We start from the raw sequence: 27,583 nt of genomic DNA, 5'->3' as shown, positions 1-27,583 counted from the left end.
CCCACCATCATGGACTGAAATTGTTTCTTCAAAGTCAAATAGTGACCAGCTCCTGTTTTTCAATCCTGAAACAAGATTGCTTGAGATTGGGTGAAAAATGAGGTGGAAAAAGCAGAGTACTCAATAAGAGGCACATCCTCTGAGAGTCAGCTGGAGGATGCAAGTACGTTCAGGAATATGGCCTGTTCTATATTAGCAATGAGGCCTTGTGCTCATATACAGTAAGGGGAGAGGGGTCTACTGTAGCCTCTTAGTCAAACTGCAGAAAGGTATCTCACTTTTTATGTGTGTGTATTCAAGGAGTAACTAATCCGTATTCACAGATCTTGATAATCTTTTCATACTCACAATCAAGGTGATGAAAATAGTAAAAGGATGGATTTTCCCATTCTTTCAATGTATGTTTATGGACGCACTGGAGTTTCTAATCAACATTAGTAACTGAGCAAAGAACCAGCTGATAATTGCTATTCCAGATTAACTAATCACATGTAAAAGGATATCACAGCAGTAGTGGGATATGAGCCACAGTACTTCTCAGATGTAGCTCACAGCACCAGGCACAGGTTACCAGTATTTTTAAAAAGGTATTTGTTCTCCACAGATGGTCATCTCTGCTTAGTCCTGCTTATTCCCACCTAAGTATCTACACTCAAGGATCTCAGGCAACACTTGTAGGAAAAGAACCAATAGTACCCAGGACAAGTTAAGAAAAACAGGACTTCTCCCAACAGGCACTGCAGGAAGTTGACAGGTAATTCTGCAGGATTAGTGCCCAGGATGTAGAAACAGACTAATGAGGATAATTTAGCAACTCGTTGCATGCAGAGATTATGCCTCCAGCAACTGTTTAAGAGAATTTTGCTGAGACCAAAGAGGTGCTCACTTCAGCGGAGACTATTCACAAGCTCTTTCCCATAGTGGCACTGCCTCTTTTACAACAAATTCTTGAACTGTCAGAGCTTAAGTTACTGGAAGAGGAGAGCAAGGATGAGGATGTTGCCAGCACTGAAGACAGGGCAGGAGAAATTGTTGGAAAAACTACTAAACCAGAAGAGGTATGTGGGCATGGAGAGTGCTTCTGGATGAGGCTTTTATTCCTCATTCAAGGAATTTACGGGGGGGGGGGGGTTTTCCCAGGTGTTGTCTTCCATTGGCAACTCTCCTGTGTTTTCTCATTGCTTCATCCATCTTTTTTTCTTACCACATAAAACCCATTAAGGAGAGAAAGATGGAAAAGCTGCACAATGTCTTTTGATTGGTAGTGCAAGGAGCCTTCTATTTAGAAGCACCCAGAGTCTCAACACCTTCTCCTCTCACTATGTTTGAGATACTCTTTTTGCATGGTAGTAGATAAGTCTCCAAGAGAGAGCTGGGAGATAGGATGGAAACAGAGCATAGACCAGATCAGTCATTTCTAAATGGTGGATTTGAAGTAGTGAGGTTGCTGAAATCAGTTATTACCTTATTCAGTAAACGAATTTGTTTAGCTTGCAGTGCAGAGTTATAATATGAATCAAGTGTCATTTTCTCTGAGACGCTCTTCTCCAGCTCAGAATGTTAAATATCGTTCTGAGCATGTGGGGTCAGCAGACAAAGCACTGAAAGCTAGCTGCTGTGTGCTTATTTGTGATGAGACTCTAGTTGATTGCTGTAATTTGTGTGACCGGGGCCACCCAACCAAGCAACCTTTTGCCTGGTGGATGTCCTATCTACCTGGGTCAATTTTCCTGATTGTTTCTTGCAAATGTTTTTTGATGCTATTCCCTTGTCTAGAATTAAAACCATCTCTAGTTCCCAGGAAGATTTTGGTTTTTTGGAGTGTGGGTATCAATTTCCAAGCAGCTCTCTGGTGCTGTAGTCTAGGTACAGGGCAGGTGAAATGAATCAAACCCCCCCCAGGAAGGCAATATAATAATGCATATGTCTGTGCATTATCAGTGCACACTTTCCACCATTATGAACCTTGAGAGGATTCTTGTTAGGAAAAATTGTGAGCTTTTCCAAAACACTTGCTAAAAGCTGGTTTCAAATCATGCCAAGGAGAGTTCGTCCATCACTTTTTGAACCCCCAATATGTTTTTTTTTGGGGGGGGGACTTTTTAGAGACAGATACAAGACTTGGTGCATAAAAAGGATCTAAAGGGTTTCCCTCCTGGGTAAGGAGTTTGAAACAATGGGTTTCAAAAATAGAACCAGAAGTGCAAGCCATTTCTTTGCAACTCTATTTGTAAAAAGATCTTTCACAAGCGTGTGTTGGGTTAGAAAATGGCCGTTTGGCTTCAGTGGCTCCAACACCAATTCCTTCCTTCCTAGCAATGGACAATTATTATTTTTGTTTCAGCAGAAAGTTTGGGAATCAGTGGAGAAAAAGGTGCTATCGTGGAGATTCTTCTGCCCATGTCTCTGGCAGTAGTGCCTGTTATATTGGGCTGGCGGTCTCTCTCTCTCTCTCTCTCTCTGTGTGTGTGTGTGCCCTTCCCTTGGAGCTACCAAGTGTCCAAGTTTCTGCATGAATGATATTGTGTTTTGTAGGGTGCAGAAATATTTCTGGGGCTTTCCCTGTCTAATCCCAGAGCTGGCATATGTTGGTGGACATTACTCTACCCCCATGAGGTTGGCAGTGTGGCTGGGCTTTCCCAGCTCCACTCCTGGAGCTAGCAGGCAGGGCTAGTAAGCATCTGAGTCACTGGTGGAACAGAACCCTGCCCTATGCGGCTGGCAGTGTTAGGGGGATCTGGCTGCCCCCCGCTCCCAGAGCTAGCAGGCATTAGAAACATAGTCAAAGTCCTTGAAGGTATCCTGCTCCTTTTGAGTGAGGGGCCGCGCTTCGCGGGGTGGGGTCAGCATAGCTGTTTCAGCTGTGAACTCCTCATCAAAGTTGCTGATGTCTTCACGGCCCTTGATTACGGGCACAAAGGGTGGCTTGATTTTACGAGCCAGCAGGGCTTCCCAGTCGATGCTCTGTAGAGATAGAGAGGCAGAAGTAAAAACTGTAAAATCACAATGAGTTCTTTGCCTGGATCCATAAGGAAAGCTACAGGGTGCTGCAATGATGTAGTGGACGTTGCATGAAGAGCAGCAATATAAACCAGCAGGCTCAGAGTAAGTTCCCCCCCCCTTTTCTCCAAATCTGCATCGTGGTGCAGAGCTCCACCACACACCGCTAGGGGACGCTGCTGTGCACAGAGAGACAGGAGAAGGCACTTCCCCTCAGAGGCAACTGTACGTTTAAGGTACAAGGAGAGGCTAGCTAACAATAATATTTTGCTTGTATAAGGCATGCATTTATATACTGAAGATAATGGCTCCATAATCCTTATGCTCTAATGAGAAAAGAAATTGTCCCCAGCCGTAGGGAAAGAATGGGTCATGACAAACATAAGGAAGTTTTAAAGGTGCCGCAAGACTCTTAACCAATTTATTAAGGCATAAGCTTCTGTGGAGTAGTCCATTTTCATCAGATGCATGAAGACAGTCTATAGTCTAGCCATGGGGAACATGAGCAAAGTCCCCAATCTGTCCCCGTAGGGCTCTTCCTCCTTGACACACATCTCCCCTTTTGATTTCCCCCTCCCCTGGTTGTTCCTATTAATTTTCAGGCTGCCAGAAGGTTTCCCCCATGCCTCTGACCTTTACTTGACCCTTTCCCCTTTTCAGAGCACTCCTGAGACCTTCAGGAGTCTCTGGAGCTTTTTGGCCCTTCCCATCTTATTTTTCACTTTCAGCTATCTCCAGCGTGGTAATCTCAGACCTGCTTCAAATGTCCCAGGTAGCTTTCATTCTCAGAGCAGCAATTTCATCCGACCATCCTAACTCCTTACTCTGCCCATCCTTACTTCTGAGTAGATAGGTATAGACTTGCTTTTGGTAATGGTGTTTGAAAGTGCTACTTTTGCCAGTGCTACTTTTTACTGCAAGGCCCAAATGCTGTTATTACTTGGTTCAAATGTAGCCACGGTTACATTTGAACTCGGTTCAATGTTGAAGCAGGCAATGCACGAGAAGAATTTCAACATGAACTTTTGAAAAATGAAAAACAACAATGAAATGAAGGCAAAATACAACAACATGACTATTCTGGAGTTCTACAAACTAATTGTAGGTGATGCAGAATTTCCGTCACTATGGGTCCGTGCACTTAGAATAGCATCTCTCTTTGGAATGACCTACTGCTGTGAGCAATTCTTCTCAAAGCTAACTCTTGCCAAGTACCATCTTTATGCCAGATTAACAGCTGACAACTTGGAAAAACAGCTGCAAGTGGCAGTATCATCAATTCAAGTTAATAGTCCAAAGCTTGCAAAACAAAAAGGACTGCAACCGTCATGCTGGAGGGCACGGCAAAAATGGGAGGAAAGCGGTGTTGGAGGACCCAGACAGCAGACTACTACACTGTACTTAAAATTGGTAAGAATTACCCTTGGCTTGGCCATTCTTGGTCCTGGACCTGCCCACTTTGGCTCCACCCACACTGAGTAGTTTCCCAAGTTGGAATTCAGCCCTCGGCCTGAAAAAATTTACCTACCCCTGTACTAATCCATGAAAGCTGATGCCATAATAAATGTGTTAATCTTTAAAGATGCCACTCAATACTTTCTTGTTTTTGCTGTAACAGACTAACATGGCTACCTCTTTGGAAAAAGTGGTCATGGCAGAAACTCTTTCCTGGCTGTGATAGCAAGGAGTTACAGAATGGCCCCGGACGCAAGCGGGTACTTTTTAGTTGCCAAGAAACTTGGTGGGGCTTCCTTAGCATATCTTGAAGGAAGAATATAGGCAAAGTAAAGACAGGCTCATACTGACCCTGAAGAATGGCTGCTTCTTCACATCTTCCGCATCTCGCTCGCTGGAGCCCAGGCGCCTTTCTGGGTTCCGCCGCAACAACTGGGTGAAAGGAGATCATCAATATTGAGATGTCACATGGGAAAGCAAACCCACCCATAACCTATTTCCAAGTCTAGGAGGGGCGCTGTGTGTCTTTGTGTGGATGTGTGGGGCAGGGGAGTATGTTCTACATGATTCTCGTGCGTTTCTTGTATCTCCCAGGACAAAAGAGTTGAACACAGTGATACAGTATTCTGTTGCAAGACTCTGAACCATCCCCCTGCTCTCTGCAGCCTACAGTCCCACAGTAGGGACCCTCTCTCATACTTTGGCTCTGGCAACCCTCCAGCTCAGGCAAAGAAGCACCCAGACTCACCCGGCGCATGATGCCAATGGCCTCTGTGGACAGGAAGCGCGGGTAGCGCACCTCGTCATTGACAATGCTGTCAAATACCTCCTCTTCATCATCTCCAGGGAACGGTGACTACAAGATCAATTGAAGCAGGATCAGCTGAAAGGAGTTATTCTTTAAGCCAGTTCCCTAAATCCCCCTCAGAATAAAGTCCACCCACCCCTCACTTCCATCCATGCTAGACCCCCAGAAAAACTAAATACCTAGGTGCTTCACACAGCTTGCTATATCAAGCTCCTTTTGAAACAGCCATACTCGTATCATCATACACATCCCTCCAACCTAGGTTCTTGTGGGGAACAAGCCCCTGTTCAATATCCCCCTGATGTGTTCACGTTCTGCTGGCACTCCTGATCTTTGACACTCATTCACTCACTGTTTTCCATGGTCATATAGGTGGGACTCACCTCCCCCACCAGCATCTCATAGATAAGTACACCTAAGCCCCACCAGTCCACTGCTCTTGTGTATGATGTATCTGTCAGCACTTCAGGAGCCAGGAACTCTGGCGTCCCACAGAAGGTGCTGGTGCGCTCAGCATAGCCCATTCCTGGCAAAGCAGAAGAAAACTGTTATCAAAACACTCCCTCACCAACAGCCCTCTACAAAACACCAAAAGGAACAGGCCTCTGAAAATCTTTGGGGTAGGTTGCAAAATAAGGCATTCACCCTTATGATTTTAATATTTTTACAACACAAAATAGTATTGGATTTCATACAAAAGTAAGCTTGGCAAGACATCTTGGCAAAACAAATGCTCCCCCTTACTCCTCTAACAACAACAGCACCCACCTCCAGACACACACACACACACACACACACACACGCACACACACACACGGTTTCCTTGGGACAGCTGCAGATCAGTTTACTGCTAATCAGGGCAGTTTGTTTGTCTGGTATCACTTCTACAACTGTATTTCGCAATACACTTCTCTATTGCATTAGCATTTTGAGTGAGATCCTGTGCCTGCTGTGGAGAGAACCATCGCACTGCAAACAATCACCTTCCTTGCAGAGGCCAAAGTCTGCAATCTTCACAAAACCGTCTGTGTCCAGCAATAAGTTATCCAGCTTCAGATCCCTGCAGGATAAGAGAAATTTAGGTAGAAAAGATTACTACATTTTGCAGAAACTATTAGGTGCAAAAAGGGGGCTAGGGAGTTACTGAAACAGCAGTGTAATACAGGAATCCTGCATTGTAGCCTGAGCTCTTTCGGTGGCAGGATATAGAGACACCACTATTAGCCTGAGATTCTTACACAGGAGAGATGGAATGAACAGCATAAGACTCTGCCAGCCCACTACCTCTATGAAAAGGGTAAGGAAATCAGTGCACTGCAATGAGGCAATGGGGTTGCTGCTGCCTCTTCCACTTTACAGCACAAACCACAATTGGCTCCTTCATAGGTTGTGCGAACTCGGACCGCTGGGTTGCTTAGGAGCTAAACAAACCCTGCAGTTAGTCCAATAACATGCTGCCCATCCTACGAAGAAGCCGATTGTGGGTTGTGCGCTAAAGAGAAAGAGGCAGGGCACGGCTGTCTCCAACAACCTGTCGGTTTTTAAACCGATGAGTTGTCATTACGTGTGAACCAGGTGAATGTGGAAGGGTGTGGAAAAGGTTGTGAGAGGAGGAGAATTCACAAGGAAGATGGCCCACATGGTGTTACTTACCTGTATACAATTTTGTGGTCGTGAAGAAATTGTAGCCCCAGAACAACACACGCAGCGTAAAATCTGCAAAGGGCAATAGAAGGGGAACCATTGTAATATTAGGTAATGCCCAGCCCCATTTTGGAGGTCACTAGGGTGTAAAGGCTTCAAGGATCTGGGATCCAGGAGGGAAGTGTGGCATAATAATTGAGAGCCAGTGTGGTGTAGTAGCTAAAGTGTCAGACTGGGAGTCGGGAGATACGGGTTCTAGTCCCCAACCAGCCATGAAAACCCACTGGGTGACTTCGGGCCAGTCACAAACTCTCAGCCCAACCCACCTCACAGGGTTCTTGTTGTGAGGATAAAAATGGAGAGGAGGAGAAGGAGGATTATGTATGCCGCCTTGGGTTCCTTGGAGGAAGACAGGCGGGATATAAATGTAAAAATAAATAAATAAAATAATAATTGGTGATGTTAACAGGGCTGGAAACTAAGACCCCTGAATCTACAGTGGCTTTTAGGAGGCCTCTAATGACATTTCGTTCTGCAATGTATGCTTCCCTCTCCCTGACCTGGCACTTACGTGGCACGTGGCTCTGAGAATACATCCGTGTGGATGTGCATCATGAGGTCTCCACCTGCTGTGTACTCCATGACAAAACAGACATGCTGGGGTGTCTGGAAACAGGCAAAGAGGTTCACTAGGAAGGGGTGCCGTGCATGGGTCACAATCTCAAAGATCCGTTTTTCACACATCAGGCTAATAGAAAGGGAGGAAGACCATGTCAGGATAGGGATGCAAGAGCAGGATTTGAAGAAAAATTAAAACAAACGCTTACATCTGCGTAAGCTTTAAAGATAAAGACATCAAAATTGGCACAGTAAGATATATTAAGGAGAGCTTTAAGCATACCAAATTTGAATCAGATTGGGTCAGCTGTTGATTTTTTACGTTTTTTTTACATTTCCCCCCTTAAACCCATTTCCTTGTATGCAAAGGATCTAGCCGCCCAGTAGCAACAACAACAATGGCGACAGCTTAACGCTGTAGAGGATAATTTGAGGGAAAGAGGAATTTGGGATGAAGCTTTCAGCTGGAACCACGTCCTCCTCGCCTTTGGAGATTCTGGAGCCCCATACACACATTGTTAATTATGAATAGTAAAATGTTTTTTCATTCCCTCTGTGCAAATACCATCCCTTTTGCATACACACCTCACTCACATACTCTCTTTCTGCCAAGACAGACACAGCAAAATAGGATTACCCCAAATTCGCACTATTGTGGCATTAGAAATATCAAGATCAAAGAAGGGGATGCAAAATGACGCAAGCCCCCCAATCATCTTGGCACCATGACAGACTCACCTCTCCACCTCATCCCTTGCAACAATGTCACCCTTCTTCAAGGCTTTAATAGCAAATAGCTCCCCTGTTCGGTGTAACTCAGACAACAGCACCTGTACCAACAAGAGAGGGGTAGCATAGATCAGTGACTACGGTCAGCGGTCAAGAATCCCGAAGACACAAACTAGGGAATCAAAACAGGCGCAAGCAGAAGGGATTAGAAGCCAAGACCCCTGGGTTCTATCACCCATTCTGCTACTGGTTGACAGTCTTGAGTCTGACAAGAAGGGGAGAGGCAGGTGTGCCTCTTTATGGGAGATGGATAGCTGGAGAAGGAATGACTGGAACCAACCAGGGGCATGTGATACTCACTTTACCAAAGTGACCACGTCCCAGCACAGCTACAAAACGAAAATCATCCATAGCGAGAGGTGTTTTCCTCAGGTGGCTGCTGCAAGGAAAAAAAGAGCAAATCAGGATGGCATCTCCCCACACACTGGGAGTGGGATCACCGGGGAAGGATAATGGATTATCATAATCAATACTGGGCATTCCTTTGTCCCTCTTTGTCCCATGTATGATTAAACTAGTGGCACGATAGGTTCCTAATACAGATCCTTAGACAGGTATTGAAACTGGTTGAAAAACCATCACTTTTGTGAAGAGGCTGAATAAAATAAGGATCTCAGATGCAAGCACATGGATAAAAGTGGGGTGGGTGCAGAGAATGTAATTGGTACAGGGGCGCTATCATTCACCCATAGAGTTTTATTGGCAAGTGCAGGATCTTCAAGCAACAATATGTGGTATGTGTTAATGAAACAATTCCTAGAGAGAAGGGTCATGAAACCTATATCCTGCGCAATGGATGAGCCACAACTGTGCACTGGTTGCAGTATTGACTGATTTCTTAGAAAAGCCCTAAATGGGGCATTTAAGTTTGGGGAGATAACGGCTCTACATTCAGTTCAATTTAAAAGTCTGTGGTATGATCTGCTGAGAGAGCAGAGTTCAAAGACTTAACATGCCAAGTCAGCCATTTCAGAGGCCAGGACTAGAACACAGCAAAAATATGAAATTAAAATGGGTGAGGAACAGATCTCAAAGGACCTGGACACAGGGGCATATGCAGGGGGCAGGGGCTTGTCCCCTACCTGTGAAAACTCCCCTCAGATCCTCTGGCCTCACCTCCTGGGCCCAGCTCCACCTGGAAAGGAATCTCCTCCCCTGCTTGTGAGGTCTAAAGAAACAGACACATGAACACGTCACAGGCTATAGCAGGCAGTGGCTTCAGGCGACTCACTGCTGCTTATGACGCAGAATAATAATTAATAATAATATTTATTTATTTATTTATTGCCCGCCTCTCCTTCGGGATTGAGGCGGGGAGCCACACTAAATAACATATAATACATAAAATTAGTTAAAAGAGCATATAAAACCAATACAATTCTTAGGTTTAAAATTCATCTGGGTAGGCCTAATGGAAGAGACTAGTCTTTACAGCTGTCTTAAACTCAGAGAGAGTGTTAAGTTGGCAAATCTCCTCCGGCAGGCCATTCCACAGTCTGGGGGTGGCAGAAGAAAAAGTCCTCTGGGTAACAGTTGCCAGCCTAGTTGTGGCTGACTGGAGTAAACCCTTCCCAGAGGAACTGAGTGTGTGGGGCGGATTGTACGGGAGAAGGCGATTCTGCAGGTAACCTGGACCCGAACGATGTCGGGCTTTAAAGGTAATAACCAAAACTTTATACTTCATCCAGAAACTAATTGGCAGCCAGTAAAGTGATTTTAAAGTTGGAGGATCAACTCAATGCAAGGATCAACTCTTGGGCAGCCAAATCCAAGAAGTGGAAGAATGCAGAGATGCTTACCAATAAGACCTTCCCAGGGAGTTCACTGTCATCCTGGCCCACCTGTTCGATTTGTACTCGATCCCCTTCCAAGCTCAGCTTCTCAATGGCAATGTCCCTGGAGAGGGGGAAAATGGCAGTCTGGAGAATCCCAAACAAAACCATCAGAGGGAGCGGGGTTGGGGGGTGAGCTCAGCCAGTGAGAAGTGGGAACAAACAGCACCAAGGTTCCCCAGAACCGGCAGGCATGTTAGCATCTCATAGACAGATGGCTCTTTGGCTGGCTAAGGTCTGAGCAAAGCCTACAGAGGGGATGTCCTGGAGAAAGGCAAGTGCTTACTCAGGGAAAGGGCTGTGGCTGCTTGAGCAACTGGGCCCTGGAGTTGCTTGCATGGCTGCGAGAGAACGGTGAATTAGAGAAAGCACAATCCTCTTAGACTTAGTTTCCATAAAAAGCTAAGCACAGACAGGTTTCCAACCGTTACGGTGAAAACTGAAACCATTTTGGCTATAAACCTGAGGACCTTGGGTGGAACAACTAGTGGCCAGAGAATGGGGCTATCTCAGCATTGCCCCTCAAATATATTGTTCCCCAAAACTTTCTTTCCCCAGTCCCTGGCAACAAAGGGAAAAAATGTACCAGGAAATAAAAGAACTTGGATTTCCTTGTTGCAGAAGCCGTGATTCTTATGTTGCCAACCTTGTCTACACATCAGGTATTGTGAACACCTACCCAGAGTTGAGACTGTGCCTTCTTTCTGAGCCAGATGTTGGAGGCATCTGTGTTGAGGGGCTGTAAGTGCCTGTGGTGTTGGCAGTGGGGATGATGCGTCGCAGGAGGCGCACCCAGGTGGCAATATCAATGTTCATCTGGCGGGCACGCAGGAAAGCCTTCCCTGAGAAGGAGAGACAGAGGTGGAGAAAGACGGCGGAATTAGTTCAAGTGCTGCAACACACAATACTGCCATAAAAATTGTCCTTCGGGATCAGGTCAGAGGCTAACCTACTCTAGCATCCTGTTTCTACAGTGGGCTCACTAGATACCTCTGGGAAGCCCATAAGCAGAAGATGAGGGCAACAGCTGTCCCACGGTTCCCCAGCATTAAGAAAAAAATATTTATTTTATTATTTATTTATTATTTATTATTGCATTTATATCCTGCCTTTTTTCCTCCAAGGAACCCAAGGCAGCATACATATAATCCTTCTCCTCTCCATTTTATCCTCACAACAATAACCCTGTGAGTTAGGTTGGGCTGTGAGTCTGTTTTTAACCAGTTTTATGTATTTTATGGTATTTTAATCTAATATTGTTCCCCACCTCGATCCAGAGGGAGAGGCGGATAAGAAATAAATTATTTTTATTATTATTAAGAGCCCTTTTCTTAAGGGAATTCCCTTCCCCACATTCCTTCTCTTTCAAAATGCCAATAAGAGTAACCTCTATCTTCACTCTTAATGATATGCCATACAACAGCCTTCTCCAGCCTTGCACCCTCCAGATTTTGTTGAACTACAATTCCCAGCATCCCCCAATAGTCAAGAAAGCTGGGAGTTGTAGTCCAATAGTCAAGAAAGCTGGGAGTTGTAGTCCAACAGATCTGGAGGGCATCGGATGGGGAAGGCTGCTATACAGCTTCCACCCTTGATAACACCACCTCAACAAAAGCACTGGCCTGACCTATTTGTCCCTGAATGTGGCACTACAGTACCCAGTTTCTCTTGCACAAACTAACCTCTGTTGGCGGAAGTGCATGATGCCATCAGTCCTTTAGCACTGTGTGCTCAGGGTCTACCCAAGCAGACCAGACAAGGCTGCCGGGTGGAGATTCTAGTTGCCCTTTTGGCATTTCCACTCCTCAGCCTGTGGCCCCAATTCCTTACCTTGCTGCTTGGAGAAGATCTTCTTCTGTCGCTGGAGTTTGGGTATGCGCTCAATGACAGGGTTGAAAAAGGTAACCTGTAGCAAGTGAGAGCAATATAAGCTAGGCAGGGGTGGATTGTACATTGGGCAACAACTCCTGCTGCAACGCCGCTGTAGTACAAAACGAGTCTCAAGGCGGAGAGGCTGTTAGGTAGGTTATAAGGTAGACCCAGATACAGACTGCACCTTTGGGCAGAATGGGACTGAAGCAGGGGTGGGCAACTCCCATGATCCCACCATTGGCTGATGGAGTTGCAAGCCAAAATATCTGGTGGGCCACAAGCGGCCCACCCCTGATCTAAAAGGAGGAATTCTATTTCTAATTCTATTTCTGCCACATTACTGCAGATTCCTTCTTTCTTTGTCTGAGAGTACAGAGGGCTTCAACGCACAGTTTCCCCAGCTTCCTAAGAAGTAAGCCACTTTCAGTGAACCAGACCTGCAACCCTTGACTCTCTAGAATAAGGTCTCTATAATCAGAATTCACCCGCTTTATTTATTTAGACAATTCTTCCCTGCTATAAATAAATATATTTAAAGTGACTTACAAAATTACTAAACCGCATCAAAACAATAAATAATAATACTAAGAACAGCATCATATAATAAGATCAGGTTAAAACAAGTTTAAAAGTAGAAAGATAAAAAAAAATTGAACCATGCTGAAAGACTGGCAAATTAAACGGTCTTAGCAGCACGCCTGAAGATTAAGAACGTAAGAGCCGTGCTGAATCGGACCAAAAGCCTATCTTGTCCAGCATTCTATTCCCAAAGTGGGCCAACCAACCAGCTGCCTGCAGGAAACACACAAGTGAGTGCAAGCCCCACCCCCGCTCAGGTTCCCCAGCAACTGGTATTGAGAGGCACATGGGAGATAATATACAGCTATCATAACTAGTAGCTAGTGAAAGTCTTGTCCTCCATAAACTTAAAGAAGAGGGATCCAACACTCGCTAAGCCTGTGCTAAAGCCTGGCCCCACAAGCAGACCTTTGTAGCACTGCTTCCAGTGTGGCATAAATGGGTTAGAGACATTGTTGTTTCATCCAATTAAAGAAAACACAACAGAAGTTGGGATGTTTTGACTTCGTTTTCTCAACTGTCTCCTGGGTAGCATCCCAAGGCCCAAGTTAGCCATAAACACCTAGAAACTCTAATAACATGGATTCTTTTGTGGGAGCAAAACTATTCCATAGAAAGAAACTGACCAATGTTAAAAAGGAAAAAGTATTCTATCCAGTTCTTGTCCCTTGTAATTAATATTCTGCATTTTAGCATCCACGTGAAATGCAGCACTTCAGGAAAGAATAAAGTCTTTCCAGATGATTTTGAATTTTTGCTTGGTAGCTGTAAAGTTATTAATTGCATTTTTAGATGTGTTTCTCAAGGTAATGCTTTTGTTATAGAGAAGTTGCATTTTCCCAGTCTGGTACTCAAACACAGTATGTTATGGTTTGAAAAAAAATCATTAAAATCCATAGGCAACGAGAGACTTTGTAGACAATCTATAAATGTTTTAGTGGAATATTGGTGTCAGTCCCAGTCCACCACTAACAATGTGATATTCCATCCCCATATAATGGAGTGGCTGCTCAAAGCGGCAACGTATCTGAATCTGATCGCTTTTTAAAAAACAACCAGGGGAAATTAAAAAAAAATCCAATCCAACACTACAGAAGGGAAATGCATACATATATTTAAATACCTAAAGAAAATGCAAGGATGATGAAAACTTGGAGCACTGCTGTATACACAGAGCAAAAGGTGGGAGGGGTAAGCCTTGCTGATTATTCGCCACTTTATTTGATAAAGGGGCTACTTGTAAACTTTAGAGTCTAAAGGATTTCTTAAAGCAATAAACATTATTGTTTCAAGGCTTCCTTTATGCTCACAAAATGGTAAGGGCAGAGAAGTTATGTCAGTTCTCATCAATGACACTGCACACGCTATGCAATAGGTGCCTGTGACACTTGACCTTCCAAACACCACTTGCTATTACTGCATCATGTTGGCACGAGGGGGTATCCTCGTTGTATCCTCCTTGCTTAGCTACACTTTTTGTGGGATCAATTTCCCTCTAACCCAGTGGTTCCCAAAGTGGGCGGTACTGCCCCCTTGGGGGCGGTGGGATTGCATAGGGGGGCGTTAAGAGGCAAAGGGGCGGCAGGGGAGCGCTCGGGGTGGTCTTTTCCGTACCAGGAGTTTTGGTTACAGAAGGAAATTTCTGATCGCTATCCTGCACTATGGAGAGTGGTTCAGAAGCTCCTGGTTGCATTTCCAACATCATATTTGGTGGAATGTGGTTTTAGTGTGGTCTGCCTACTTCTCTCCAAGCAAAGAATTCGACTCCAGATTACTAAACGTGGTGATTTAAGACTCATGTGAAGTGACTTTAAACCAGACATTGGGAAACTGGTATCCCTTCATCAAGCCCATCCATCAGATTAAGAATTTACAGAACAGTGAGGTGCTCTACCCTAGTTACTAAATGTGATATCTAATATTCTTGCTAAATGACTATCAGACTTTGAAAAGAGGGTATCACTGGATCAAGTTCATCAATTATGTTTAATTGAATAAACTAAAAAAAAGTAATTGGATTTTGAATAAATACTCAATTAATTGTTACTGTTTTGAATTTTATTGTTATCATCTTCCTTAGTGGGCCGTTGAAAACCGCTATTCTGAATAATGATTTTTGAAGTGTAGGGTAGGGGGCACTGGGCATGAGTTTGTGGAACCAAGGGGGCGGTGACCTGAAAAAGTTTGGGAACCACTGCTCTAACATTTAAAAAAAACCAAAAACCCCACCCCCGAAAATACTGTTGCTAGCGTTTAGTTTTATTCAGATCATTTAGGTTGCACTTTAACTGCCCTCCAACCACTTTAGCTTTGTATTGTCCAGGCTACCTGCGGGATCGGCTTCTCCTGTACAATCCGCCCCGCACACTCAGGTCCTCTGGGAAGAATCTACTTCAGTCAGCCAAAATTAGGCTCACAAGTACCGAATTTCTTCGATTGTAAGATGCCATCGATTGTAAGATGCACACTAATTTCAGTACCACCAACAGAAAAAAAGCTTTGATTCTAAGAAATAATAAATGCACCCACGATTCTTAAGACGCACCCCGTTTTTAGAAATGTTTATATGGGGAAAAAGTGCGTCTTAGAATTGAAGAAATACGGTATTACTCAGAGGACCTTCTCTTCTGCTGCTCCCAGACTGTGGAATGGTCTGCTGGAGGAGACTCATCAACTTAAGAGTCTATCAGCATTTAAGAAAGCTATAAAGACTGATCTATTCTGGCAGTCCTCTCCAGTGGAATTTTAGGATGTTTTTAGGAAGTTTTAATAATGTATACTATGTTTTTAATTCAGTTTTATGTATTTTATACTTATTGTTGTTCTCCGCCTCGATCCAAACGGAGAGGCGGGTAAGAAAAAAAATTATTATTATTATTCTATATTTTGTCTCGCATTTCTAACCAATATATAAATATATTAATTTCTACTTCATTTTGTTTTAGAATTTTAGAATTCCACCCAGCAGCATTTAGAAGCCTTCATTGTTTTAAACCATGTTTGTATACCTTCTTTGTTCTAAATCCAATCACTAGGGGCTTGTCTACACCAGCCGTTTATTCCAGAAGAAGAGCATTGAGGTCGTCCCTACCAAGCCACATGACATTCACCTATTGCTGCGGTGATCTAGGGACGACTCCTTAGTTTTCCTGGGATATCAAGGACAGCTTTTGTCATGGGTGGTTGGTTTTTTTTTGGCTCTCTCGCAAAAAATCCCGAAGTCCGCAGCTGGTCTGCCCCACCCCCTTCGGGAAGCTGTTGCTGCTTGGCGCAAGCTCCCGGCTCAGGGAACAGCCAACCCGCTGTCAGGGGTGGGTCCAGCGGTTTTGGATGTGTGCAGGAGTGGGCGTCCGCCATTTTTGGCACATTTTTTGATTAGTTATTGGAGTTTTTGGCCATCGACCATGTGTATTATTTTTCTTAACACAAACATATTGATGTGCAGGAGCACATCTTTGACACGGTACCTATCTCCCCCTGCGTTTCTGTGTCTTTGTGCTGGTGCGCATCTTGGAGGAGTTATTAAAATAAATAATCCACGCCCTGTACCCATCTGTCCAGTCCCACCCACTTCTCGTGACACACATTCAGAACTACCATCATGGGGCACACCTCCTCCCACAACGGATCTCCTGTACTCGTGGGAAACTTCCCTCGTGTGTGCCCCGTGAGCAGTGATCGCGGAGGCGGGAAACCTCGCAGTTATCCCTCTTCTGTTGTGAAAGGGCTGGAGGTGTAGATTAGGCTACTGTCACGGATTTTTTTACGTTATTTGTGGCTTAGCACAGTTTGTCTTTATGATGCCTGCATCAAAGGTTATTGTTCTACCCTGACATCCAACTTAAATGTGTGGCCCTGTTACCCCTGGTGATGCAATCCCTGAAGTCCATTTGCTATCTGTCCCAACTTACTTGGCATCTTAGAGCCTTTTCGAATGAACTGTTGTTTTCTAGTAATATGAGTCAGCAAGAATAAAGCTGTGTCACTTCCTTGTCATCCTGGTATGTGACTAGGGTGACCATATGAAAAGGAGGACAGGGCTCCGGTATCTTTAACAGCCCTGTCCTCTTTTGTATCTGGTCACTCTAGTATAGCTCCTGCAGCTTTAACGGTTGTGATGAAGAGGGAATTTTACCAGGTGCTGCATTGCATACAAACAACACCTGCTGAAATTCCCTTTTCAATACAACTGTTAAAGATACAGGAGCCCTGTCCTCTTTTCCATATGGTCACCCTAACCGCCATCCATCCCCATCACTCATATCCATGCTAAGTCAAAGGGAAAAATGACTGCAGGATTGAGTTGGGAGTCTGAAGACTCTCACAGGGTAGTTCTTATGATCGTATAACCAACTGCACTTTTTAACTCTGCCACTGTCCTTTCTAGGTAGTTTGTAAAGACCTTCTCTTCAGGGGCTCAATAAAACAGGAATTAAGTATCTGGTCCTGTATTTAAAGTAATAGAGGAGAGGTTGGGAGACCTATAGCCCTCTAGCTGTTACTGCTGAGCTACAACTCCCATCATTCCAGAACACTGGTGATGTTGCCTGGGGCTGATGGGAGTTGGAGTCCAACAACATCTGGAGGATCAGACAAGAGCTCAGTTTACACCTGCTTGTATGGGCTATCTGACTGTTATTGTCAGATATGTTGTGTTTCAGCATCTTCCAATCCATGAGTCTCACATGATTCAACTAAGAAACTTGACTACCAAAATCTCTGGACGCACAACTGCTTCCCTTTCAGGCACCTGATCCCAGCTTGACTCCAATCCCCTGTCTGTTACCTCTGCCAAAAGAGTGCCCTGCGGCTCCAACTCCAGGTGGATTTCATGGCGCTGGTTATCAAGGAAATCCTCCAGCTTGAGGTATTTCAGGGCACAGAGTGTGCGGTAATCTCGCCAGTATACACCGATCTCCAGCTCTCTTGCCTGATATGGAGGGAAATGATCCATTAGAAAGGTGAGCAGCATGCAAACACTGACTCTACCTTGCACCCACAAGCGCTACACAAACCCTATTCAAAATCTTCACTGACAACAATACGACAACAGATCCTTCACCATCTTTCTCTGCCAGAAACACAAGAGTTCTCAAAGACTACACAAAAACACTGGGATCATCATTAACAAGGATATCGTTTGATGAATACAAAGGGCAAAATATATCGATCCAAACTATGCCCTTGGGATGCACAATGAACAAATTCCTCTGTTGTACCAGGACATGATATCTGATAAACTTTTCTCCCTCCCCCCCAGTTAGTTATAATTTCACTCTGGAATTATATTATATTTGATAAGGGAGTGTGAACAGCAAAGAACAGGATTCACCTACGGCTGCCCCCTCCCCACTTCTTTCCCATAGGAATGAAAATGGGGCAAGTCTTATCCCCCACAGATCTGGCGACCCAGTCTGGAACATTATAAGAAGAGTCCTGGTGGATCAGAACAAAGGTCTATCTAGTCCAGCATTCTGGTCACATGGAAAACCCCCAAGTAGGCCACGAGTGCAAGAGCATCTTCCCACCCATATTCCCCAGCAACTGATGAACATAGGCATACTGCCTCTGATATTGGAGGTAGCACACAGCCATCAGGACTAGTAGCCATCGATAGCCATATTCTCCATGAATCTGTCCAATCCCCTTTTAAAGCCATCACTACATCTCGGAAGACGAAAGCTTGGCACATACCCTCTCCAGCTCCACTGTGAAAGTCTGGTTCCAGGCTTGTAGGCCACTGGACTTCCAGGCTGTCTGGCCTACAACTCCATTGTCCAGCTTCAGTACAGCGCTCACCTCATCTGCAAGAGCAATAAGAAAGTTGAGGAACAGGAGATAAAGGAACGTAATATAAGAATTCCAATTAGTGCTGCCTGAACGGCTGAAAGAAACACAAGTAGACGTTGACTACATGTGGCACTAGAAAGCCCACCGTCATTCTTTCATTGCTCCTTCTTCCACTTTAGTGCCAACCCTGCTGCCCCCCACCCTCACCCCCACGGACTACTCACTGCTGTTATCTTCAGATTTGATGGTGGTCCTGCCGCTTACGCTACCACTTCGGCTGTACAGCCCTCGCCCGCTGCGGCTCATGAATGAGGGCCGTGCTTCCCCAGGGCTGTTGCAAGGCAAAGAGACGGTGGACCCACGGGTGCGTCCTGGGACGAGCTCCAACAATCCACTGCAGCCCAACAACTGTACTTCCAGTGTCCCTGCCAACAAGACAATCCAAGGAGAAGACTCAAGCAGCCCTACTCTGAAGCATTCAAAGCAGAACAGCCATGCATCCCTTGAGCCTGGAGACTATTATTATTATTATTATATTATTATATTTATTTGTATTCCGCCTTTTGCCCAATACTGGGCCTCAAGGCGGTATTACAAAGTTTAAAATATACATTTTGAAACATAGGAAAAGAAAAGTAAAAAAAAAAAATGTTTTTAAAAAATTAAAATACACAACACCCCCAAAGGAGCTTGCCTCTTAAGCTCCCAGTCCCCCCAAAAATGTTGCAGCTGGGGGTGAGATGGTTCTGTGCTGGGAGCCGGAGTCTGCTAGGAGGCAGTTGGAGGTTTCTCAGACTAGAACAACTAACAACCAGGAGTCCTACTTCTCTACTCAGTGGGGGTGGGGGGGGGGGCGGTTAGGAAGGAAAGGCCAGAATGGATTAGAAAGTAGAAAAGGCTCCTAACTGTGAGAAAGCTGAGGATCCCTTAGGGTGTGGACTAAGGTGAGCATTGCAGCAAACACCAACAAAAACTGATTTGAGAAGGCTTTGGCAGCACCTTGAGCCAAGCTAAGCCCATGGGGAATGCAGTTACCTGTGAGTGGAGAAGGCTTTGAGAGGGTGTTGTACTGGTTGTGTTGGTAGGAACTGTTATTGCGGACACTGTAGGCAGGAGAAGAGGCTATGATGAGCTCCTCCTTGATGATGCAGCCCTTCGGATGATCTTCAGGCAGCTCAGCCAGACGCTGTTCCAGAGAGTGCCGCAAAAGGTCCAGCTTCTGGCTTGATTCGTTCAGCTTTGTTTGTGCCTACGGCAAAGGCCCAGATGGTCAGGTACAAACATGGCTCTGTTCTCTGCACTGATGCACTTTCTGCCTTCTTTCCACGTCCACACAATTCCCAACCTGGCACAAATCTCAGTCTTCCTGAGATATTAACAGTGACATGGTGTCATAGCACCCCACACATGTTGGCATGGACACCCAATTCTGGACACATCTAAAATCCCTAATTTTCTGGGCCACATCTCAGCCACAGAGCTTACAACTGGGGAAATACAAATGCAATCATCCATCCGCTCCTACGTGTGTGCTATCATCATGAGCAACCAGAAACAAATAATACAGGTTAACAGCCAGGGAACAGTATAACAGCAGAGAAGAACAAGTTAATAGTCCGGTCCTTTTAATTCCTCTCGAGTTCCTGCCAAACTCTGGTTATGACATTCCTACTTTAAAAAAAAGTTTGCTTAGTTTCTCCTTGACCAGAGGTGCAGAACTTCTTTCAGTCAGAGGGCCAAATTCTGTTTCAGGGTAGCTCTTGGGGGAGGCATGCCAGCTTTGGGGGAGGGGGGAGCAAAGGCAACAAAAATACCAGCTTTAGATTAACGTTCTTACTGAAAGTAATTAAGCCTTGGGAGAAGCATTCCAACCTTCTAGAATAGGGCAGAGGGGAACTGCAGAAATGCTGGGAAGGCACCAAACAATTGGTGCTCAGGGAAGATGGGGTGTAGCCATCTGGATTAGAACCCCAGGAGGGCTGGATTTGGCCCCCGCGCCTGAGGTTCTGTACTTCTGCCCTAGACCGTTGTACGAATAGTGGTCAGTTGTATTAATAGTAGTATAAGTGAAAATATATCCTGAGGATTGGAGTTAGCGAGAGAGGAGAGGAGTTTTGTTTAAACTATTGCATGTTAACTTTACTGAAACTCTTATTTAAACTATTGCATGTTAGCTTTGCTGTAATTCTAGGTAAAAGGAGCAGCTTGCTGCCCCCAAATCACTCCTAACATTTTATATATTTTCCTTGTATAACCCCAACAAAGGAAGCACCCATTACCTCGGAGATGGCGTGGCGGTCCTGAACTTTGCTGGAGCCTAGAAGTCGCAGAACGTTCTTGGCACCCTCAGATACAGCATGCTCCACCCGGAAGTGATGTCGCAGCTCCTCGATCCTCAACTCTATGGCACTCAGATCAGTGTTACCTGCAAGTAACAAGAAAAACTCCGTGTTTGTCCTGTGCTCAGTGGAATGGCAGCTACTTCTGCGCAGTGGGCTTAGCTGTGGAGGGAATCCAGAACAACTGCAACCCAGGCCCAAGGAAATGGGGGTGCGTGTACCAGGCAGAGGTGGGGAAACTGAAGGCTTTCCAAATCCCTCCTGGGAGCATTCCCCAGCTCATGAAGGGCCCCTTAAAAACGGAGACAGGGATTTTGGCCTCTGCTAAGTCACTGCCTGCCTGCACCGAGAGAGCCTGCCAGGAACAGGGGCTGTGTTCTTCTTCTTCATCCTCCCCTTCACCTTGCCCATCCTCCATATTCAGCTGCACCTCGTCAGCCTGCACAGCCTTGCGGATCTGCATGCGGATTATATTGATCTTGGTCTTGCTGTCCTGTAGCATCTGCTGGGCTGTCTGCAGCAGCTTCCGATCCTAGAGGGCAGACCAGGTGCAGGGGGATTAGTAGGGCCAGCGGAAGAGAATTAGCCTTTCAAATGGGCCCAGATCTAAGGGCAGAACCTTATTCTCTAACCTTAAAAGTCACATGCATTTCTTTCCCAAAGCTGGGATCCCCCTCCTCTGCTCATGGAGCTGGATACAGATCTTAATATCCGGGGGTGCTACAGGTGGCTGGCACAGAGTCACTTTAAGAAGGGAATTTGCTTCCTCAACCAAATTTGTTTCCAATGCGTGTGTGTGTTTTAAACACACTTGTTAGCAAGTGTAGTTTCTCAAATCCCGAGAAGTTGTAGATACAGAAGCTGTTTGTTCAGTTTTATATTGGTACCCTGGTCCCAAAGAAGCCAAAATGATTCACAAAAGCATTTATCTCCCCCAAAATGCACAGACACACACAAAAAACCCTGTCTTGAGTCCTGTTCAGTCAACTGTTGCCATTTTGATCCCAAGGAGAAGTTCATATGTAGGCAATGGAGTAGGCAATCTGATGCCCACATGGTTTGGACTACAACTTCCATCAGCCCCAACTAGCATGACCAATTATCGGTGATCATGGGAGTTGTAATCCGAAGCCTCTGGAGGGCCCTGGGTTGCCCACACCTGCGGTACATGATAACTAAACCAACTTTTGTAGCAACACCTTTTCAATTGTGTTTAGTGGAAAAACTGTTTCCAGTGTTACTTGTGGATAACCTTATGCTATAACATTGCTGGGTCGTTTCAAAATATTCAGAAAGCTTCTACCATTCTAATAAGAAATATGTGGACCAGCAAGAGTCACTTTCTGCTGTAATTGTCTAGGAACTTTCCCTTTTTTGTAATTAAACGCACAACCAGAGAAGCAAGAAGGTGCACGGGACAAGCAGGCAGGCTGGCATTCTCATTTCAAAGCATCTTGGATTGTAGGGATGGAAAACATCTCTGGAGAGCTGCTGCCTGCTACAGTAGACAACCCTGGGCTAGATGCACCTCAGTCTGACTCGGTAACAGGCAGCTTTGTATAAATGTTCACACAAGCTGATATTTACATTTTGGTGGATGAACAGGTACACAGCTTGAGGACACGTATGGCTGCGGTAAGCAACCAGATGTCAAGTCTCTTTAGTCCCTGACCATTGGCCATGCTGATGGGTGTTGTAGTCCAAAAGATCTGGAGGGCCTACCCCAATACAGCAGCCCCCAGGGTAGCAAATGCCTTTGGCAGCATATAGAGGAGGAGGACGAGGAGGCCAGTGACAAAGTGACAAGGACAGCGCACATACCTTGGCAGCACCATTGGCGTACATCTGGATCATGTTCTCCGCTCCCTGCTTCACCTTCAGCTCAATATTGAGCTGCTTCTCCAGGCCAGCAATGCGGTTTTTGGTCGCGGTTGACCGGCTCAGGCTGCCAGGCGACTGTGGGGCATCTGGAAAGATAACCAATCGCCAAGAGGTTAATGCCTGCCGGCCTTCTCAAGAAAGGGGCAGAACTCTTAGAAAAGCACAAAGGGAACCATCCCAATATTTGAGTAAAAGGGTGAGGAAAGAGCGTTACATGCTTACAAGGCTGGTGGTTCCCTATGGCACGGACATCTAGAAGAGGCAAGGACACTAACTATACATCCTACCCTCCACTCCAGTGCCACTCCAGATCTTAGAATCCACACCACCCTCACCAGCATACACTAGAAAAGAGTAACCAAATCGCTTAGCAGATTCAGACCCTATTTCAAAGTTTTCAATCCCGGCACAGAATAAGCCACACCAATCAGTCCAATTTATTTAGAAAGCACATTTTACCAGTTTTAAAACCACCTCACTGGCTTCCCGCCCATTCCTGGGCACGGTTCAAAGTGCAGCTTTATAACCTTCAAAGCTCTATGCAGTTTGAGACCCAGGCATCTAAAGAACTACCTGCTCCCACATGAATCTGCTCAAATTTTAAGATCACAATCAAAGGCTCTTCTTCAGTGCTGTGGGGAGATGGCCTTCTCAGTAGTGGTGCCCCAACTCTGGGGCGCGTGCTCTCCTCACGGTTGTCACTCAATGCCCAGTTTAATAAGGGTTTTTAAAATAATAATAATAACAATAATAATAATAATAATGTGCCTATTTATTTACATGTTTAGTAAATCTGATAGTGCTGCTTTAGGTTTTATCTTCTATTTTTTACTGCTTATTGCTGTTTCAAGGATACATTTTAAAGATATTGTTTTAAATCAGGGTTTTCACAACCTAAGAACTTAATTCCAGCCCCCAATTGCCACCTCTGAATTCCCTGACAAAAAGATTATCTTGATATAGATAAGCTTTTTGTCACTGGTAGCAGCAGTAAGGAAAGAGTGATCTGTATCAAGATCTCTGAGGAACTGGGTGGAGTAAAGTCTCCTCCCTCCCATACAAATTGCTCTAGCTCTTGCAGTGAGGAAAATGTGGTCTGTACCATGGGTACGTGCCAGATTCACATGCAACCCTCCAGGTCAAAAAGGTTTAAAATGGTGGTATTGTTTATTGTTATTTTGATCAGTGTAAGCCCTGTGAAAATCTTCTGAATTATGAAGATGGGGGTATAAAATATTAAATGAATAACATATTATGATCCTGTTCAGATGACACACTAAGCCATGGTGGTTAAGCATTTTGAGCTAAGCATTATGGCTTAGTGTGTTGCGTCAACAATTCTTAACCATGGTGGTTACATAGCCATGGCTTAAACATGCTCACTAACTATTTGTTGCAAAAGGGTTAGTGTCCTAACCATGGCTTAATATGTTGTCTGAACTGCCCCAAAACAAACACACTTATTTCAACCACAGGCCATCACAAATATCCTTATATAAAAAAGCTGTTGTTTGCCATAGAGCAGTTGCATCTCATCGTTAGAAGATGAGAATAACCTTACTAGGTGCAAAGGAATTACTGTATGATTTATCTGAAACTGAACAAGATATGAACTCCGAACATCTCTGTGACACATGAGAAATACAACTACAGTCCTTTAAATGCTAAATGTAAAAGGTTAAACAAAGGATGTTTGTCAAATCTAGCAAGACGATTCTCTCATTATCTTCTCTATCCAAGAGGGCATTGCCAATAGAAAGCAGCTGAATTCAGTTAACCAGTATGTAGCATCTTCCTGGATTCAAAGGGAATACATTTCTATAGGCCTTAGTCTAGTGTGATTTAACCTATGAAAGAGTCATATTCCGTTAAGATGAGCAAATAATGTCATCTCTGTTCTGCGAAACACTGCTGTTAAGGCAGAGAACTGTTGTTGAAGACACAAACGAAAGGCTATGAGAGACCAAGATGCAACATTCAAACACTGTCTCTTTAAATTCTGGACCCTAGCTGACATCATGTGGAACCAGCATTAGGCAATGGTAAGGTCATAACACCCCCGATTAGTGTTTTCCTTAATTTTTTTTATTTTTTATTTTTTTGAGAGACAAAGAACCAACTATGGGATTGGGAGGCTGTTCTTGAAAAAGACTGCCAGAACTGCTTGGTATTCACTGCTGTGCAATGTAGTATAAAGCAAGCCAGCTGGAATGAATCCTTAAAGGAAAGGAGCAGCTCAGATCTTTTAAGCTAGTGCACCACCGAGTAAATCCTGGATTGCCAAAATACTTGGTTCGAAAGAATACTTGCAGTGTTCTCAGCAACACAACACCACAACCTCTAGGCTAAATGGGGGCAGCCTTAGACCCTTCTCCATCTAGAACTCTGTCCTATCATCACTGGGGTTCAGAAGTAGATGCCATTTACGAGGGAACTGGCCCTCTGTCCTATCATCACTGGGGTTCAGAAGTAGATGCCATTTACTAGGGAACTGGCCCTTACCCAGAGGCAACCACACACAAAAAGGTGACAACAAGCAGAGAGTATAGATTTTTGCCTCCGTCTGCAAGGAGCTCTGAGCCTGGGGGCCAAATTCTCTAATACTATTTTTACCCCCAGTGGAGAGGAAATGGCCACGCCCACACCTTGCACCCTTTCTAGCCCAACTGTTTACTATGCAGGCTCTCTCCTCCGCCCCCTTTTTGCGGCCAGTACTTTCAAGTGAAGTCAGGTACAACATCAACCACTTCCTCTTTTGCAAACTCACAGGCTGCTGCTTCTGCATAAGGCACACTCCCAGTTTTGTCTAACAAGCTAGCTTGGATTGGAAGTGGTGTCCTGACGCTCTGGGGAAAAACACAAGCTGCAGGGTCAGGAGGTGAAGCAAGGAGGGTGGGAGTAGAACAAAGACAGGTTTGCATCCTCGTCCCATGATCTCCACTGTGTAGTTGCCTTTTCCCACCCTAGCAGGTGGAGAGAGACACACTCTTTCTCCTGCTGCTGCTGCTTACCCCCACTGGTTAAATATCCACCAGGGCAGGCCAGATGCCAAGGCCGCTACTCTACCTGTGACTCTGTACACAACTAGTCACTTGCATTGCTGGCAGTCATTACGAAAAGGGGGTTGGGAACAGAAAAATAGGGAGGAGCACACAAACAAGATTTGCAGGGCTTCCTAAGTGTAAAGTTTCACTTACTGTACAAAGGCTCCAACACAGTAGGGTGGGGATCTAAAAGAACAGCTTTTAAACAAACAGCACTTGGCAGCTAAATAGGGTTTTCCCACACATACAACCTCTCAGCTTTATTCAGTTTTTTATGAACAGATAGGAACTCCAGGCATCAATGCATGGAAAAGCTATTATTTTGATACTCCTCGGCCCTTTCTACACCTAAGGATTATCCCAGGAAATTTATATTTATTTATATTTATTTATTTATTTATTACATTTATATACCGCCCCACAGACGAAGCTCTCTGGGTGGTTTACAACAGTTAAAATTTATTTATTTATTACATTTTTATACCGCCCAATAGCCGAAGCTCTCTGGGCGGTTCACAAAAATTAAAACCATAATAAAACAACCAACAGGTTGAAAGCACAAATACAAAAATGGAGGGATCATCCCTGCCTACTCCCGGGGTCCCCTGTGTGTCATTTTGGATGCACAGGGATGATCCCGGGACGATCCTGGGGGAAAAGGCAGGTGTAGAAACGGCCCTCATGTTTCACCAATGTCACAGATGAAGCTAACTGGAACTAGCTGCATTATTATAAACCATTTTCAGTTCTAGTTTTCTAATTTCCTCCCAAACAAAATGTAAGTGTAATACTGTTTTTTTTAAAAATAGCTCCATGTTGTAGCTACAACAACATGGCCAGGATGATTATTATTACATAATAATAAATACTTGGTTATAATTTATGTTGAAGACAGATTCTCTCTCTATATGCCACAAAACGCTTTTGGAATGCAGGCAGGTGCCACGAATATTTTTTTCATTTAATCATGCGCAGTTTTTGCCAAACAAGCCACTTTCTTTAAAATGCCTGCCACCAGACTAGAAATAAGTGCAAACACTGTCAGTAAATTGCCTGGGTTGCTTACTATTCGAGAGGTTTAATTTTTTTAAAAAACAAACAACCGTTGTTCTTCTTGATGAAGGGAAGTTCACCAAAACACAGCTTAAGAATCTTTCCTCTAGTCCCACAACCTCCTTCCAGTTAAAATCATGATGCCGGAAAGAATATCAGATTCACTGATAGGCGGAAATAGCACCTTCTGCATCTGGCCTCCAGTTCCAACTCCTTCCTTGCCCCATATCTGCGCTTGCTTTTTGCTTCCCTGCAGCATCTGATCCCTTGATGTCCCACCTGCCCCAGCCACTGCACACACTCACCCCCCAGCTCTTCAGGGTCTTTGACGACAATATGGGCATTGAGATTCTGCAGTTGGTGGTGCAATGTCTCCAGCTTGCGGTTGGAGTTCTTGAGCAAATTCTCCACGTTGGAGAGATTCTTACGATCTGTGGTAGCCTTGCGCAAGTTCTCTGCTCCCTCCTTTATCTTCAGCTCTTTGCGAATCTCACGCTTAATCTTCTCCTTTTCTTCATCCAACCTTTGCTGCACGCTGGTGTCTGACAAATCTGAGCTCTGGTCCAGGCCCAGGTGCTCCAGCACTGACCAGTTGCCTGGATCACTCTGCAAGGAAGAGAAGACAAGAGAGTGGGAACAGGCATGGGCATCGGCATCACTCTTTGCCCTGATTCCTACGGCAGAGGTGCTGGACCTCTTTCAGCCTGAGGGCCAAATTCAATGTCTGAGAAGCTCTTGGGGGCTGCATTCCACTGGGGTGGAGGACGAAGACAAAAGGGGGATGGGGACCAAGGATACCAGAAATGCTGGACTATCTACTGCTGGTAATTAGATATTTCGGCCTTTTAGAATGGGGAAAAACACACACAAAAGCTGGGA

General features: G+C 44.9%; 1 protein-coding gene across 2 annotated transcripts in view; it reads right to left on the bottom strand.

Moving 5' to 3' along the window:
- Window positions 1-388: 388 nt before the first annotated feature.
- PKN1 (protein kinase N1) overlaps window positions 389-27,583 on the bottom strand; it is a 73,566-nt gene continuing 46,371 nt past the window's right edge. For both annotated transcript variants that reach the window (XM_063120489.1, XM_063120488.1), the window contains exons 2-22: window positions 27,010-27,310; window positions 22,548-22,693; window positions 21,129-21,258; window positions 20,667-20,812; window positions 19,423-19,636; window positions 18,612-18,812; window positions 18,292-18,401; window positions 17,384-17,527; window positions 11,977-12,052; window positions 10,826-10,988; window positions 10,114-10,210; window positions 9,397-9,482; window positions 8,615-8,693; window positions 8,264-8,355; window positions 7,479-7,655; window positions 6,917-6,979; window positions 6,247-6,323; window positions 5,647-5,789; window positions 5,204-5,311; window positions 4,807-4,887; window positions 389-2,964 (exon numbers count right to left, since the gene is read on the bottom strand). In XM_063120489.1, the coding sequence (XP_062976559.1) occupies window positions 2,761-2,964; window positions 4,807-4,887; window positions 5,204-5,311; window positions 5,647-5,789; window positions 6,247-6,323; window positions 6,917-6,979; window positions 7,479-7,655; window positions 8,264-8,355; window positions 8,615-8,693; window positions 9,397-9,482; window positions 10,114-10,210; window positions 10,826-10,988; window positions 11,977-12,052; window positions 17,384-17,527; window positions 18,292-18,401; window positions 18,612-18,812; window positions 19,423-19,636; window positions 20,667-20,812; window positions 21,129-21,258; window positions 22,548-22,693; window positions 27,010-27,310 (2,838 nt within the window). In that variant the 3' untranslated portion in view covers window positions 389-2,760. The remainder of the gene's footprint in view (window positions 2,965-4,806; window positions 4,888-5,203; window positions 5,312-5,646; window positions 5,790-6,246; window positions 6,324-6,916; window positions 6,980-7,478; window positions 7,656-8,263; window positions 8,356-8,614; window positions 8,694-9,396; window positions 9,483-10,113; window positions 10,211-10,825; window positions 10,989-11,976; window positions 12,053-17,383; window positions 17,528-18,291; window positions 18,402-18,611; window positions 18,813-19,422; window positions 19,637-20,666; window positions 20,813-21,128; window positions 21,259-22,547; window positions 22,694-27,009; window positions 27,311-27,583) is intronic.

Source organism: Elgaria multicarinata, chromosome 3 (genome assembly GCF_023053635.1).
Source record: "Elgaria multicarinata webbii isolate HBS135686 ecotype San Diego chromosome 3, rElgMul1.1.pri, whole genome shotgun sequence".
Taxonomy (NCBI): domain Eukaryota; kingdom Metazoa; phylum Chordata; class Lepidosauria; order Squamata; family Anguidae; genus Elgaria; species Elgaria multicarinata.
The sequence above is the reverse complement of the archived record's forward strand: the minus strand, read 5'-3'. Positions and strand labels throughout refer to the sequence as shown.